At 44.9% G+C, this 17,172-nt stretch overlaps 2 protein-coding genes across 6 annotated transcripts in view; one reads left to right on the forward strand and one right to left on the reverse strand.

The window, feature by feature from the left end:
- Nucleotides 1-293: 293 nt before the first annotated feature.
- The window catches only part of LOC139368447 (SPRY domain-containing protein 3-like), an 88,745-nt gene continuing 71,866 nt past the window's right edge, over nucleotides 294-17,172 (reverse strand). For 2 of the 3 annotated variants that reach the window (XM_071107349.1, XM_071107348.1), the window contains exons 8-11: nucleotides 12,027-12,084; nucleotides 8,313-8,432; nucleotides 4,745-4,893; nucleotides 294-3,553 (exon numbers count right to left, since the gene is read on the reverse strand). In XM_071107349.1, coding sequence (XP_070963450.1) covers nucleotides 3,419-3,553; nucleotides 4,745-4,893; nucleotides 8,313-8,432; nucleotides 12,027-12,084 — 462 coding nt within the window. In that variant the 3' untranslated portion in view covers nucleotides 294-3,418. The remainder of the gene's footprint in view (nucleotides 3,554-4,744; nucleotides 4,894-8,312; nucleotides 8,433-12,026; nucleotides 12,085-17,172) is intronic. The other variant, XR_011626964.1, reaches the window with a different exon arrangement.
- LOC139368448 (insulin-like growth factor-binding protein 6) overlaps nucleotides 14,563-17,172 on the forward strand; it is an 81,428-nt gene continuing 78,818 nt past the window's right edge. For all 3 annotated transcript variants that reach the window (XM_071107353.1, XM_071107352.1, XM_071107351.1), the window contains exon 1: nucleotides 14,563-14,943. The gene's annotated coding sequence lies outside the window, so the exon portion shown is untranslated. The remainder of the gene's footprint in view (nucleotides 14,944-17,172) is intronic.

Below are 17,172 nucleotides of genomic sequence, written 5' to 3' on the forward strand. Positions count from 1 at the left end.
AGGGCTATCTTCTTCCACAAATTAACTTTTATCAAGGCACACCTGTTAATTGAAATGCATTCCAGATGACTGCCTCATGAAGCTGGTTGAGAGAATGCCAAGAGTGTTCAAAGCTGCCATCAAGGCAAAGAGTGGCTACTTTGAAGAACCTCAAATATAAAATATATTTTGATTTGTTTAAAAAAATGTTGGTTACTACATGATTTTTGCATATGTGCTATTTCATAGTTTAAGTCTTTATTCTTCAATGTAGAAAATAGTGGAAATAAAGAAAAACCCTGGAATGAGTAGGTGTCAACTTTTAACTGGTACTGTATCTCAAACAATGAAAGTCAAACAATTGTAGTATGGAAATAACTACCTTTTAATGCATATATTAATTAGTAAGACAGCCTTCCTGGAAGTAGGCAAGGTGCTAACATTTACATTGAGATCATGGTTGCCAAATTCTGATAATTTCCCCAAAATTCCCAGGTTTCCCATCAATCCTGTCTGGAAGGTTCAGGAGGGAATACGCAGGAAATCCAGAATCCTCCAACCACGATTTCTGGAAAAGTTACAATTTTTCAACCCTAATTGAGATACAAGTACAGCCTTCTTTCTCGTGCTTGTATGTCATCTATGAATAAGCATGTCTATGGTCCTCATGATGCCTGAACCTTGACTACAGAGGTGCTTCTGTGTGGGATTGTGTCAATATCAAGGGAATGAGGCACGTCCAGGTGACAGACAATGTCCAAAATGGCACCTTATTCCCTTTATAGTGCACTACTTTTGACCAGGGACTATAGTGCTCTGGTCGAAAATAGTGCGCTATAAAGGGAATACGGTGCCATTTGGGATGCACACAGAAACATCTCATGGCGAGTTAAATCATACAAATATAAATGCAATATGGCGGATTGATCAGAATCCTTAAACATTTGGCATAGATCGGAACAAGTCTCTTAAACCTTATGAACAAATGACAAGCGCTCCGTCTCTTCCTCTGTATACATTTAGACAGACTCAGTCCCAAATGGCACCCTATTCCCTACACAGCGCACTACTTTTGACCAGTGGGCCATGGTAAAAATAAATAAATTGTGCACTATGTAGGGAATAGGGTGCCATTTGGGACCACAAACAAAACATTCCTCTCAGATTGGACTGAACAGGATGCTGATCGCACTCTGCTGGTTCTACTGTGTACTACAGACACCACCCGACTCAACCATTTCTAACGTGCTTGTGACAAAAGTATACTGTTGCAGAAGACATTGTCGACATATTGATGATCTCGTGTGCAGTTGATCTATTATCCTCAACCAAAATATTTTCATGAAAAATGAATCGGAACATATAATTAGGCAAAAAGTAACCGCTTGTAAATTACACTGGGAGTGGATAGAGTACACTTAAAAAGTGCTTGGGATTTTTAACTAAACCCTCACCACCCATCCCCCCTATTACAAAAAGCCAACAGTCTCTCTCCCACGTCTTCAGTTATAGAATTCCATGTAGAGAGAAATCTAGGAAAATATATAGGAGATTATGAATCTATACAGTCAAACATATATGACATAGAATATATACATACACTGCATGGTCAAAAGTATATGGACACCTGCTCGTCAAACACCTCATTCTAAAATCATTGGCATTAATATGGAGTTGGTCCCCCCTTTGCTGCTACAACGGCCTCCACTCTTCTGGGAACTTTGCTGAGGGGACTTGCTTCCATTCAGCCACAAGAGCATAAGTGAGGTCGGGTACTGATGTTGTGCAATTAGGCCTGGCTCGCAGTATGCGTTCCAATTCATCCCAAAGGCGTTCGATGGGATTGAGGTCAGAGCTCTGTGCAGGCCAGTCAAGTTCTTCCACACAGATCTCGACAAACCATTTCTGTATGGACCTTGCTTTGTGCATGGGGGCATTGACATGCTGAAACAGGAAAGGGCCTTCTCCAAACTGTTACCACAAAGTTGGAAGCAGGCTCGATTGTGTGCTCGATTGTATACACCTGTCAGCAACGGTTCTGGCTGAAATAGTCAAATCCACTAATTTCAACGGCTGTCCATATACTTTTGTCCACATACCATGTCGTGTATATTCACACATTAACATAATTTCCAGTCTTTGATAAGGGGTTACTTGATACCAGGATGCCATCCATGTGATATGGAGAATATCGTTTTTACTCCCAACTAGCCCAGCTCAAGCCTGGTCCCAAATCTGTGTTTGGCATGACAATGACCATAAGAGTTGGCTATAAAGCACTAACAGATCTGGGGCCTATCAAGCTCAGCTCAGCTCCAGGAGGCAGGTTAGTGAGCACTCACAGGAGGGTACTACTCACTCAATCACACACAGAATCTACCGGCGTCCCAAATGTCACCCTATTCCCTATATAGTGCATTATTTTTTGTCCAGGGCAAATAGGGCACTAGTCAAAAGTAGTGCACTACATACGGGATAGGGTGCCATTTGGGAAGCAACTTTCAGTGCTCACAGGAGAGCACTACTCACTCACTAGTGCCTATAACATGAACTGCCAGCAGGCTCTCGGACTCTGTTGGACATGCATTGCTATGTTTGGGGCCATGACAAATAAAATCAACAAAGTGTGCCAGTAGACCTCATGAGAGACATTTTAGGGGCTCCACTGTTTCAGAGCCCAGGACCAGGCAGGGCTGACTATTTGCTTTGACAGGGGGAAAAAATGTGGCTTGATGAAAAATGATAAAACAACAAATTGCACAGAATTATCCAACAACTCGGTCTCAGGCTAAGCCTTTAGTTTAGCCACAGTGAGTCCTGATGGTAGTTTTGCCACAGTGAGTCCTGATGGTAGTTTTGCCACAGTGAGTCCTGATGGTAGTTTTGCCACAGTGAATCCTGATGGTAGTGTTGCCACAGTGAATCCTGATGGTATTGTTGCCACAGTCAGTCCTGATGGTAGTTTTAGGAGTTGCTGGCTCGAATACCCGAGACAACAATGTGAAAAAAAAAATCTATGTTCCCTTGAGCAAGGCACTTCACCCTAATTTGCCAAACTACTATTGCTGACGCTGTAAAACAACACATTTCACTGCATCAGTGTATATATATATTTTTTGCCACAGTGAGTCCTGATGGTTGTGACTAAGGCTGGGATTCTATTCAAGTTGTGTTACAGGGTAGCACCCTATACAGCCCACAATATGCCTTTTAACAGCATTTTCCCAGACGTTTGCAGAGATCAAATAAATGGTAAACGCTCAAGCATAAAATACCTTTAAAAGTCAGTTATAGAACGCCATGGAATGAATCCCTGCCCTAGTTTCACTACGCTGATCCCCAGTAAGGCTTGATGTGGTCACTGGTCAGGCGATGACAGGGTGCAGTGTTCGGTTTCTGGACTCATCTTATCCACTAAGAGGATGCAGGCTGGTCAGGTTCATCCACTGAGGGGGTGCAGGTCTACCTTGACCTTTTCTCCGCTGCTCAGCATCCCCACGGTGGGGTAGAACCCCCCTGGGGGCACCACCACCTCACGGCGACCCATCAGCTTCCCGTTCCGTGTGAAGAACACCTGCCACACAGCCACAGGGGGGCGCCAAAAAGACACAGATTCACCACTGTTTACATTCACATTTGAGTAATTCAGCAGACCCTCTTATCCACAAAGACTTAGGTCAGGATTCAATCAGAGGAGCATTGTGGACTACAGGCAATGCACCTTTTTAAGGCAATTTCACGGTACTCGCGGAGATTGCTGCGGATGTCGGCTGAAGTGTAAATTGCCTTTAAAAGTCAAGTTCAATGTGATTGGCTAAAACAAGCCTTTGATTGAATCCCGGCCTTCAACTGAGGTAGGCAAAACCACCACATCATAAATGAAGAACACCTGCATAGCCACAACGGGACGCCCGAATACATTCCCTACAGTTACTGACACTCACTCACTCAAATCACACATCAAATATTTACCCCATCATTCTAAAAGCAGCTCTTTATATGAAGGCCTGTAGAGTTTCTTGTCTTTGATGAATGGTGTTTAAGAAATGGCAGAGCTGCCATTTTGTCAATATCACTTTTCTCATGTAGCTGTGAAATTACTACACCCTTAGTGACTACAGTGTGTGTGTGTGTGTGTGTATATGTGTGTGAGTGAGAGAGAGAGAGAGAGAGAGAGAGAGAGAGAGAGAGAGAGAGAGAGAGAGAGAGAGAGAGAGAGAGTGGTGCGGTACGTGCAGTGTGGTTCCAGAGTGTTCTGTAATGTCAAAGCAGGCTTTGTTGGTAATGTGTCCCCACTGAATAAATATGAACAAATCCCTGGATTACAGCTTGGCCAATTCTATTCTCACTCTCTAAGGTTGCAACAGCAGCACAGATGGCACCCTATTTCCTACATAGTGCACAACTTCTTTTTTTTAACCAGATCCCTGGTCAAAAGTAGTGCACTATGTGTGGAATAGGGTGCCATCTGGGACACAGCCTACAGTCTTGCTGACCCCTCGTTGCACAATGCAGCAGTGAGACTAGGGCCAAGGCCTGGCAGCCATATGAGACATATGATCTCTGTAAAGAATGCTGCTTCACCATTCCAGCAGCTACAGTCAATCAAAATAACAACAAACAAACCCGATTAAACCACAACGCAGATTCAGTTCATGAATTTACGTCAAAGGATTTGCATGTGAGAAGGTAAGTGACACAAGTGACTGAGTCTAGAGTATTGTGTTGTGTGTTTGTGTGTGTGTGCCCAATGACATGTGCTCACCATGACCTTCCTGCCGTCATGCTCCTGGTCCAGTTCGCCCCCATCTTCCTCCTCCTCCTCCTCCTCATCATTCAGGTACAGAATGTTCTGGATGCGCCCCTCGCCCTGCCTTGGCAGCACCTCCAACGGGTCCCACTCATCTATGTCATCTGAGGACAAAAAACAAAAGGGGCAAATCTTAACTTTCATTATTTCCATCAGGGACACAACTTTCACTAGGGACACCCCACATTCAGATTTTTTATCATTGCACTGTGATACAAAAACACGGCGCTGTTGTGCTTTAGGACCATGCATACGCCTCAGAGCTGTCAAGTAGGCTGTTTTCTGGTTTCAGTCGGCTAGATTTAGGACCTGACAGACACCACAGAACAGAGTGTGCAGACCGGCTGTGTGAAGGCAAAGCTTCTGAACCGCTGCAGTGTAGGACCATTATGCGAGAGATGGACAGAGCCAGCTGCTGTCTGTGTTGCACTTTTTTTCCGAGTTTGAAAAGCAAGCAGAGCCAAAACTGGCTACTCTTTAGTTGACTAATCTAGCTGGCAACGGCAACTGCTGTTTGACAGAAGAAAAAACAAATATTCCCAATGCTGAGCTAGAAGTGTAACTGACATGTTACGTTAGATAATGTTTCATCCCCTCTGGACTTAAGTTAATGAACTACTAGCAGGTAGTTAGCTAGCTAATACAGACAGTTCAGCTCTAGCTAGTCTCTAGCTATCTGTCAGGTAGCGGTATCTAACAGCTGTTGTGTGTATGGAAATGTTTTGTAGCCTCTGTTTTGTCCCATTTCAACAGAAGTAAATTTGATGATTTACCATTCGCTAGAGCTAGCCAAAAGTTGGCTAACATTAGCTATAATTTTTATATTATTTATCTGTCAGTTTACATAGCAAACTCCCTACTTATCACACTGACACAGTATGAACAGCTCTACAGGCTTCACTGTCATGATGCACAGTCAGTACACAACACTATTGTCATCATGTCTTAGCAGGATCAGATGGTGACAGGCCAGGTGAATTTTACAGTAAGTTACAACAATCAGTGAATGGATACAAAGTTTCATCTTGAGTTGATGGTGATAGGGGGTCTCATCAGGGTCAGACGGTGACAGGGGTCTCATCAGGGTCAGACGGTGACAGGGGGTCTCATCAGGGTCAGGATCAGATGGTGACAGGGGGTCTCATCAGGGTCAGATGGTGACAGGGGGTCTCATCAAGATCAGGATCAGATGGTGACAGGGGTCTCATCAGGGTCAGACAGCCAGGGAAGACCAGTCTGTCAGCACAGAGGTGAACTTTTGCAGATACACTTTATTTTCTCTGTGCAGCAAACACTGGACAAGCAAGAAGCTTCAAAGATGTAGACTATTTTAACGCAGTCGGACAAACCTCTAAAGTTGATTTCCAAACTGTATCAAGGGTTGATCGAGGTTCTCTCGATGACACAAAACATGTCAAACAAAAATGTGAGGAAGACCTGGGAGACGCTATTAATGATGAATGGACACATGTTAGAATGCCCAGTCATGTTCATATAATCTCAGACACAAATTACTGCAGTTTAAGACCATCCATAGAACATTCTATATGCCAGTGAAACTGAATATCATGCACTCAGAAATGTCATTCGTCCGCTGGAGGCGTAAAACACAACAGGGGACATATGTGCAAATGTTATGGTCTTGTGAAGTCTGGCTGAATTCTGGTAAAGAAGTATGTTCTTTTATCTCAGCATGTCTACAGATTCTCAGCTCACCCTGTTTTTGTTTGATTGGAAATGATGATACTGGAGACTGTTATTAGAAGAAACTGTGTAACCTAGCATTTATAGTGGCTATGAACTGCATTGCCATTCATTGGAAGGTTGGTTATCCTCCCACAATGGATGGAAGAAATGTCAAGTTATGTATCAGTAGATTTGATTTATTCCCAGATTAAGGGCATAGTGTGCAACTTTCATAAGGTCTGGATGCCTTATATGGAATACTGTACGACAAAAGGAGTCTGTATTGAAAACATGCCCACGTCAGGAGAGATACCTATTTAGGCAATCCCTAGCTGCTGGGCTGCTCAGTCTTGACCCTGGGGTTCTGTTGGACGGTTGTTCGTCACTCTGGTCTTGGCCTAACACACCTGAAACCAATAATGAATGTTTCACTAAGATCCTAAAGCTGAGTGGGGTGTGTTGGGTTGGGGCGCCACAAGGCCGTGGACCCCTAAGGGCAGGACGGGGTGACCCAGCTAGATTGTGTGCAAGTAAAAAGATCTCTACAGTACTATTAGCCCTATGATATGAATTATATGGAGGATGGACTGTTTGTGTGTTCATGTGTAGGTGTGTTTTTATTAAAGCTTTTGTTTTTCAAACCTTTCCCTTGAGACAAAAAAAGAAAAGGAAAAAAAAGATGGGAAGGCAGTTGTGCTGGGGAGAGTTGAGGTATTGACTCGACTGGTGGGGGTCGGGCAGGCGGATCGGGCTGGCTGAAATTTGATAGAGGACGTCTCAATAAAGACAATCGAAAGAATTTATACTTTATTTGTAAGAGTTGTTCATTTGTTAGGTTATTGGTTAAAGGTGAAACACAATATTGATTATTGAATTATCATGGATCTAGTTCAGTCTTACCAATCACTTAAAACAATATTTAATAATGATCTCTTACCTAGCTTGATGACTGGGGGCATTTTTGCTTACTTTTTGTTGTTCTAAACAGAGACGGCTAGAAGGGCCATGGGTCATACTAGATTGTGTAGAATTGCAGGAAATGAGCTTTAGATGCCCCAAAAAATGGGAGAACCCCCCCCACCAAGTTATGTACCCCCCACTTCTAAAGCCAAGTTGTGCCCCTGATTTCCTTTGAAATTTCCATCAATGTATGACTAAGTGAAAATTGGGCGGAAGTGAAGATTTGCCCCCCCCGACAGCTGAATCATCCAACATTCACTCTCAACTCAGGCAAGTGTCACTACTTCCTCATTATTCTACAACACATCTGTAGGTTGCAGGGAGGAACGGTCATGTCATTAATGGGAACAGGTGACATTGAAAACTCATTTAAAAGGGATTCTCCAGTACTTTTGTAGACTTTTTAGCCAGTAGTTCTGAAAGTAGCCCTCACGAGCAAAAAGTGTTTACATCACATATGTGCAGAAAACTGTATGTGCACAACTGCCATTTGTTTCGCTCTCTCTCTCACTCCGCTGTGTGTGCATCTTGCTAGCTGTCAGTCCTACGGCGAGGGGCCGAAGCTCATTGGTTGAACTCGAATTGCAAGGGGGCTGGCCCACTTGGGGAAAAATGAAGGGGCAATGGCAAAGCTTCCAGAAAAACAGTTGCTTTCAAACTAGGAATTTCATCAGACAGTAATTCTCCTCATAGATTATGCATGTATGAACTACACACTGACACGTCCAGCCCAAAGCGGGAGGTTTAAATAAAAATACTAGTCAGTCACCAAAGTTCCGGAGCATGTCTTTAACTTCCGCTACTGTAAACAAATTGCCATTCGGGAACAATAAAGATATATTGAACTGAAAATGTGGCCTCATCTTATTGTCCTTACCTTCACCATCCAATATGTAGTCCCGTGGGAACATGATGCCACAGCCCATGATGTCACCCTCGATACAGCGAGGACCAAACGGCTCCCCAACCCCACTACCATGGAAGATCTTCCCATCATCTGAGAAAGAGCGGGAGAGAAAGACAGAGGGAGAGATAGAGAATGAGAGAGAGAGGCACAGAAAGAGAAAGAGAGAGAGGGGGAGACATCTCGTCACTGTGTGAGGACTGTTGATGTAAAAAAAAGGGCTAAATGGGATTTATTTGTTTATTGATAGCTAGATAATCCAACTGTATTATGCTACAATATTTTTGAACTTTCAAGAAGAGGGCAACATTCGCAAAAAACAACGTGTTACTGGAAACACCTCCAGTGGGATTTCACATCAAACTCTTTTTAAGGATCATCTAGGTAAACAGCTATGTAAACAGCTAGGTAAACAGCTAGGTACATGTGTTGCACACGATGCTCTAATATTTCCAATCTCATTCTGGATTTCGTGCCGTGCCATCTATTCAAAATGACATGGTCTACGTTGCACACCGTGTAGAGTGATTACCAAGAGTAAATGATCACTGGAACAAACAGGCCTCTACACCTACATAACACTACTTCAGTATTCTTTCAGTAAAACAAATCCAATCTCTGGTGGAAAAACAACAAAACAAGAAAGAAGTAAAGCACGCACGCACACGCACACACACACACGTGTGCACACACGAGAGAAAGAGAACAATAAAAAAAGAATGAAAAACACTAAAAAGGTAGCCTGCAGACATGATCCTCCACGGTGCGCTGCGGCTGGTTTCTGGTAAATATTTGTGGAGTTGTCATGGGAGCCGTCCTCGGCTCAGGACACTGTTTAAACAATCTTTATCTGAGATGTGTGTGTGTGTGTGTGTGTGTGTGTGTGTGTGTGTGTGTTGGACGGGGAGGGAGATAGTGTCTCTATCATTAGGGCTCCCATGTGGGCCCCTGTCACAACACACACAGCAAACACTGGTTCCACGACGGGGAAAGAGAGGAGGATGGGGAAGAGAGGAGCAGGAGGAGAGGAGGGCGACTAAAAATAGCAGTGTGGAGCGTGGATAAAGAAATGGCTCTGGCTAGAGAAGGCAAGGCTTCTGGCACCTGAGACACCAGCTCGCCAGGCCAGGAAATCTGGCTGACACCTGGCTGGAAGACAGCTGAAGACCGGAGGGACGGAGGAAAAGAGGTGTGAACGAGAGAACAGGGCCCCTTGGCGTTCATAATAGGAGGGTATGTATGTCTGGAAAACACAGGGGCTTCCCTGAATCCCTCCCTGGCCTGGCCCAGGGAACTTTGACTCAACAACAACATCTAGAATATGTGCATGGATTTTAACACCACAGCCACTGACCTAGATGAAACATGCAGTAGGTCTTCATTGTTAAAATGTGGCTATGGTGGTTGTAGGGTGTTGTAGGGTGTGGCCTGGGCTAGTTCGGCAAGGCCGTGGTGGTAGGGTAAGGTGGGGCCTGTGCCAGTGACAAAGAAGCAAGGCTGTGGTGGTAAGGTAGGGCGTATGCCAGGTCTGGCTCTGTGGTGGGCCAGTGCCAGCCAGGTTAGGTAGTGCTGGTTGTTGTAGGGCAGGGCATCGTGCTGGTGTTGAGTCAGAGCGTGAGTCACTGATGAGGAGTGGCGATAGGGTCGTGCTCTGAAAGCGTAGCGCCTGCCAAGGTGACCGGGTTAATGAGGCTTGGTGAGCTGCTGCCTCACAGGCTGCTACTAACAGGGCACCACAACACGCCACACACACAACAGGGTGCTACGCCTTGGTCCGCTTAGAGCAGAGAAAATGGACCACGGCCCATCGACACAGTCAGCAACATCACACTGTGGCAACACACGGAATGGAGGTTCTCACTGTCTGTGCCAATATCGCAACAGTCACACTTTTGATTGATGTGAGTGAAATGATACGCTGGCAGTCACTTGCCCTCTGGAACGTGAGGAGAACCTAAAAACAGATATGGCTGATTCCCAAATGGCTGACTATTCCCTTTATATGGGCCTCTGGTCAAAGGTAGTGCACTATATAGGGAATAGGGTGCGATTCGGGACGCACCCATGATCGTGAGCTAAACAGACGACTGAGTTGATAAACCAAACAGATGTACCTTTTCACAGTGTTCCATCTTGGCCAGCCACTGTTTTTGTGTCTGTAAAAAAAAGCTAAACAGCAAGAAGTGCCCTCTCTCAAAACTCAGTAAGGCAAAAGACACACATTGAACAATCAGCCTTCCCTATTATTATTGCGTACATAGATACTAGTTTGTCTTGTGTGTGCATATTGTGAAGTCCTGAGTTATTGCGCTGCTGACTGTGCTGAAGGCTTGCTTGGATGGATGGATGGCTGGCTGGCTGGCTGGCGAGGATATAACTAAGAGGTTCTAAGAGGCCTCTTGTTCCCTACGTAGTGCACTACTTTTGACCAGATGTAAGGAATAGGGTCACGTTTGGGACACAGCCTATGAGGTACTAGGAGTCATGTTGATGTAGACTGAAGGAGCTGGACGGAGCCTGTACGTGAACCCAAGCATGGGAAGGCAAACCTCAGAAACAGTGTGGAAAACCACATATATCATTTTTGTCTCTAACAAATAAGATTAATGGGGAACTGTGCTTGGGCATGCAAATTCTTGTGGAGTTATCCACACGCCAGCCAAACCAGAGCGGGAGCCCACATACAGAACCCAACGGGACTGACTGTGGTGCCCCAATCCCATCCCTCAGTCAGCACTGGCTGTATCATCTCCAGCCCTCCTAGGGTTGCATCCCAAATAGCACCCCATTCCCTTTGTAGGGCCCAAGAGGGTTCTGGTCAAAAGTAGTGCACTAGGAAATAGGGTGCCATTTGGGAGGCAGACTAGGACAGCTAGCAGATTACTCTGGTCAAACGTCATGCACTACACTGTATAGTCATTTGGGAATAGGATGCAGGCTACCTTTGAACCATTTCAGACACACCATCTGGCTGATGCCTTCTAGCCCATCGACGATGATGGATTTAACAACGGGGTCCTTGCGACTGGCCTCTCTGTAGACAACCCTCAGTGCCCCCATGATACATTCCCTCTAGCGCTGATACAGCAGCAGACCTAGCAGCACGTGGTAGCTAATCAACAGTGATAAGTCTTCAGTGATAGATAGCGGCGGGATGCCGGAGGCTTTGGGACGGCAGATGCCTGGAGACCGAGCGACAGCAGCAGTCGGCAACAGGGCCTGTCTTCACAAAGGGCCACACTGAGCAGTTATACAACCGTAACAAGATAACTGCAACTGATTCCTTGATTGGAGAAGGAGAGATCTCTCCCCGAGGAATGAGATATCACCCCCCCTTTCTAACCTCAGACGTTTTGCCGTTCTCTTCTTTATCGCCCTGCGTGATCCTACTCTATCTGCCCTGGCCCCCTCCAGCTGAGATGGTGCCCAGAGATGCTGGGTTTGGAACTGTGTGTGTCAGAGAGATGCAAAGGAAACAGTTGTGATCCATCAGAACCCACATACTCAGGGAATGAGCTAACCGGTAAGCAAGACAGGCCAGGAGAGGAGAGAAAGGCAAGACAGAAAACAAGTTAGGAAGAGCACAGAGAAATGTTGAAGAAGAGCACAGAGATATGTTGACGAAGAGCACAGGGTAATGTTGACGAAGAGCACAGAGAAAATGTGATGAAGAGCACCAAGTCTCACCTGCGTGATAAGCCACTGAGCCTTGGCTCCAGCCCGGGTGTCTGTTCTTGGGGTAGTCCTAAAGACAGACACACAAGTTACAATCGCAGCTCACTACACACATTCAAGTCCTCTCTAAAAGACATAACTTTTCCCCACAGGCCTGCAAAATAAACACTTGTACTGGCTTTTGTGTGTTCCCACATATTTTTTTTGTCCAGTGTACTCCCCTGGTTAGTCTGTCAGCCGGTTAGTGTTTGTTAAGAGTACTTTTTATATTCTTGCTGATTGTAATATATAATTTTGTTGCTTTGTTATAAATCTGGCTGATTTATTATGTAAAGTGATGGCGTCTGATACCTACACTCATTAAACATTTTCTCCCTCAAATCAAACCAGTGTTTTTTTGCCACAGTGGTGCACACTAAAAGTACACATAGAGGATACATATTTTCTATACAGGTTCTCCATGCCAACAGAAACAATAAAAGAGGGCCAAGTAAGGTTTGGATTAGATCAGAGTCAGTGTGACTCACGACTCAGCGAGTTAATCACCAGAGATGTTTTTTGCTCTCTACGGGTTTACTCAATCTCCATAAGAAGAGAGCCAACCGTCCACAGCCCAAAGAGGAACACAACTCCTTTTCATTCTGCATTAAAAAAAATAACATTTCTGCTGATCATCATCCATGTAGCAGAATTGCTAATAAATAAACACCCGAAACATGTAACAGGTGTCACGCCCTGACCTGAGTATTCTTTGTTTTCTTTATATATTTTGGTTAGGTCAGGGTGTGACATGGGTGATATATGTATTTTTGTGCCGTCTAGGGGTTTTGTAGGTTTATGGGGTTGTTTACCATCTAGGTGTTTATGTAGGTCTATGGTTGCCTAGATTGGTTCTCAATTAGAGGCAGCTGTTTATTGTTGTCTCTGATTGGGAACCAGCCATCTTCTTTGGGTATTTCGTGGCTTATTGTCTATGTGATGTTGCATGTTTGCACGCAGTGTTTATAGCGGTCATGTTCATTTTGATATTTTGTTTGTTTGTTTAGTGTACTTCGTGTTTGTTTTTATCTATCATTAAAGGGATGTATTCACATCACGCTGCGCTTTGGTCTCCTCAATACGACGATTGTTACAACAGGTCATTATTGATTGTTGAAGCAGTTAAAACGAATACAAGCCTTTACTTAAATGGACCACACTTCAGTGGAGATGAGTGTACCTACAGAAACAGGCCGTGTCTGAAATCTGGCTTGCCTACTACTTCCTGAAACTGCATACTGCGTACTAATCGCGCTACACACTATTTTGAACGTACTGTGTAGTAAAAACTAATGCAGTAAGCAACAAGTATCAGCATACTAGGCTCATCCTACTGAGAATGTGTCATAGAACGCGCAATTGCGTTGATTCCCGCCGTTCGTTCATTTCGGTACAGCGCGTCCCCTCAGATGACTATCAGCTGTTGTCAAACAAGTCTCAGGAGACGATTCTCTTCCTCAATAATGTGCAGTGAATTCTACTAGATGAAAAGCTGCAAAGAGTTTGACATCCTGGCATTTAAAGCATACAAAATGTGTGTCACAATATTTAAAAAACAATTTTTTCGTACACCCAAAATGCGTAATACTGTATTTAGAATGCAAGTACGGGTATTCGGACAAAGCTACTGTCTAGTGACCTCTACACAGGTGGGAAAGATGCCATGACGGGCCTTCAGTTGGGTCCTAATGGAGAGGCCACAGACAGCTGCTTCATCGGGTCAGATGAGACAGCGAGAGGAAGCCATGGCGGGGTCAGTCTATCCGACAGCCTCACTGAGGGTGGAGGAGAGGTGGAAGAGCGGGAGAAGAAAGCGAGCGAGAGAGCAGAGGAAAGACATGGAGGACCAGCAGGAATGCAGCTCCTGCTCCAAGCCATATCTACTCTCTTTCTTTTCCCGTTTTCAACCACAAGCCCTGGAATCTCTCTGGTTGGCCCCGTCTCCAGGATGACAACGCTAAGCTCGGATTGTTTGGGGACCCTGGTCAAAAGTAGTACACAATATTAGGGAAAAGGATGCCATGTAGGACGGAGGCTCTGAGGGTGAAAGCCAAAAGTAGCACTGGGCTCACTGTATCTGTTCATCTAATTCATATGGATTGTAAAGTGATGGATTTACAGTCAAGTCACAGTGAAACCACAGACCTGTGTCTTAGCACAGTTTAATTCCCAAACCAGTGGATCTCTGCCAGCTACTTGATCATGTTGTTTTCTGACTGGTATGTTTTCTGACATATTATGGTACTCAGTTGAGCAATCATTTTTATTGATTTAATTTAAAACATTTAAAAATGTTTAACTAGGCAAGTCAGTTAAGAACAACTTCTTGTTTACAATGACTGCCTACCGGGGAACAGTGGGTTAACTGCCTTGTTCAGGGGCAGAATGACAGATTTGTACTTTTTCAGCTCTGGGATTCAATCCAGCCACCTTTCGGTTACTGACCCAACGCTCTAACCACTAGGCTACCTGCCGCCCCCATTAAAGCAGCAGTAACTTAATTCGAAGCGTATCGTTTGTTCACACACAACATATTGTGGACGGTATAAATCTGTTAACCCCCGGAACCTCGGTCTACTACTTCACCATGAACTTTGGATCGCAATGTTCTGCAGAAGCCATTAGTCTAAAACTAAGCTGCTTCCAAGAACAACAAAGAGTAGCGTTCTGTCTGTCCATAGCAGACCTCTATCTGATCCTCAGAGGCTTTATCAGTGGCATTGGAGCTAGCCTGCATTTCCACACTGTGACAGAGACAACAAGCTGGAGCTGCAGAGATGCTGGCCTTCCCTGGCCGGGCCCCTGTTGGATTCATGGAGGCAGATACTCATCTCTCTTCTGAGTCCCCGGCTATAAATATCACCACAGGGATTACTGCAGGAGAAGCCAGGTGAGTGTGTGTTTGTGTGTGTGCCCACAACCCATCAGAGAGAGACAGAGAGAGAGAGAGAGAGAGGGGGGGGGGGGGGGTAAGGGTAAGGAGTGGTGGTGATGCAGGTTTGTTTGTGTAACCCCTTCTCATCGTGTAAAAACCACCATCGTGAAATACCAGGGCAAAAAGATGGAGATCAGAGATCAGCACTTGATGGGAATGAATAGAACAACAGCCTGTGTGTGTGTGTGTGTGTGTGTGTGTGTGCCCTGTCTATTATATTGCTGCTACAGTAAACCAGATAGCGAAAGCCAAGGCCTCTGTCTATCAGCTCCTTTGTTCAGCCAGATAGAGTCAAAATGTTAAAAGGCTCTGGTTCTGCATCAGGGAGCATTGCAAAGGCAGTGATGACACAGAGACACAGCCACAGGGATAGGTCAGGCCATAGTAAACACACACACATTAACCTGACCTGGCTGGACCTACAGTATGTGGTACACCAATGATAACCATGCCAAACAAAGAAGAGGACAGTGTCTAGCTTGCGCAGGTGAAAGATCTTTTAAAGCAACAAAAATAATGCTACAAGGAGCTGTTACAACTGCAGAAGAGCTTCAAAAGTTTCACATATGGGAAAAAAATAAACGTTGGCTCGCAGTCGGCGCTCCAATTCATCACAAAGGTGTTTGATGGGGTTGAGGTCAGGGCTCTGTGCAGGCCAGTCAAGTTCTTCCACACTGATCTCGACAAACAATTTCTGTATGGACCTCGCTTTGAGCATGGGGGCATTGTCATGCTGAATCAGGAAAGGGCCTTCCCCAAACTGTTGCCACAAAGTTGGAAGCACAGAATTGTCTAAAATATCATTGTATGCTGTAGCATTAAGATTTCCCTTCACTGGAACTAAGGGGCCTAGCCCGAACCATGAAAAACAGGTACAGATCTTTATTCCTCCTCCACCAAACTGTACTATGCATTGGGGCAGGTAGCGTTCTCCTGGCATCCGCAAAACCCATATTCGTCCATAGGACTGTCAGATGATATACAGTTCTTGTGCTGACGTTGAATCCAGAGGCAGTTTTGAACTCGGGTTGGGAGTGTTGCAACTGACAGACAGACAATTTTTATGCGCTACGTGCTTCATCCCTCGGCAGTCTCGTTCTGTGAGCTTGTGTGGCTGAGCCATTGTTGCTCCTAGACGTTTCCACTTCGCAATAACAGCACACAATACAGTTGATGGGGGCAGCTCTAGCAGGACAGAAATTTGATGAACTGACTTGTTGGAAAGATGCCATCTTATGGCAGTGGCACATTGAAAGTCACTGAGCTCTTCAGTAAGGTCATTTTACTGTCGATGTTTGTCTATGGAGATTGCATGGCGGTGTGCTCAATTTTATAAACCGGTCAGCAACAGGTGTGGCTGAAATAGCTAAATCCACTATTTTAAACGGGGTGTCCACATATTTCTGCATACGTGAATGCGTGAAATGCTTGTGTGAGGTAAACAGAGAAGTCTACTTTCTTAGGGACCTGAATATTGACTGGTTTTCATCAAGCTGTCCGCTCAAGAGGAAGCTTCTCAATGTAACCAGTGCCTGAAATCTGGTTCAGTTTTTTAAATTTATTTAAATTTTACCCCCTTTTCTCCCCAATTTCGTGGTATCCAATTGTTAGTAGTTACAATCTTGTCTCATCGCTAAAACTCCCGTACGGGCTCGGGAGAGACGAAGGTCAAAAGCCATGCATCCTCCGAAACACAACCCAACCAAGCCACACTGCTTCTTAAAACAGTGCGCATCCACTAGGCCAATTGTGCGTCGCCCCATGGACCTCCCGGTCGCGGCCGGCTGCAACAGAGCCTGGGCTCGAACCCAGAGTCTCTGGTGGCACAGCTAGCACCGCGATGCAGTGCCCTAGACCACTGCGCCACCCGGGAGGCCCTGGTTCAGGTTTTTAATCAACCTACTAGGGTGTTTACAAACACTACAGGAACAAGATCGTCCACATGTATTGACCACATTTGAACTAATACTGTAGAACTTTGTTCACAATATAGTGGCTACATCCAGGAAAGCCAAAGTTCCAAAAGCTGGGCCTAAAATAGTATATAAGAGATCATAGAAAAGATTTTGCTGTGACTTATGTGAACGACGTTATAAATATTTGTTGGTCTTATGTGATTAATAACAAGCATCCAGATGCTGCACTTCATACATTTATGAAATTGCCTTTTCCAATTATTGATAA

Source organism: Oncorhynchus clarkii, chromosome 16 (genome assembly GCF_045791955.1).
Source record: "Oncorhynchus clarkii lewisi isolate Uvic-CL-2024 chromosome 16, UVic_Ocla_1.0, whole genome shotgun sequence".
Lineage (NCBI taxonomy): Eukaryota > Metazoa > Chordata > Actinopteri > Salmoniformes > Salmonidae > Oncorhynchus > Oncorhynchus clarkii.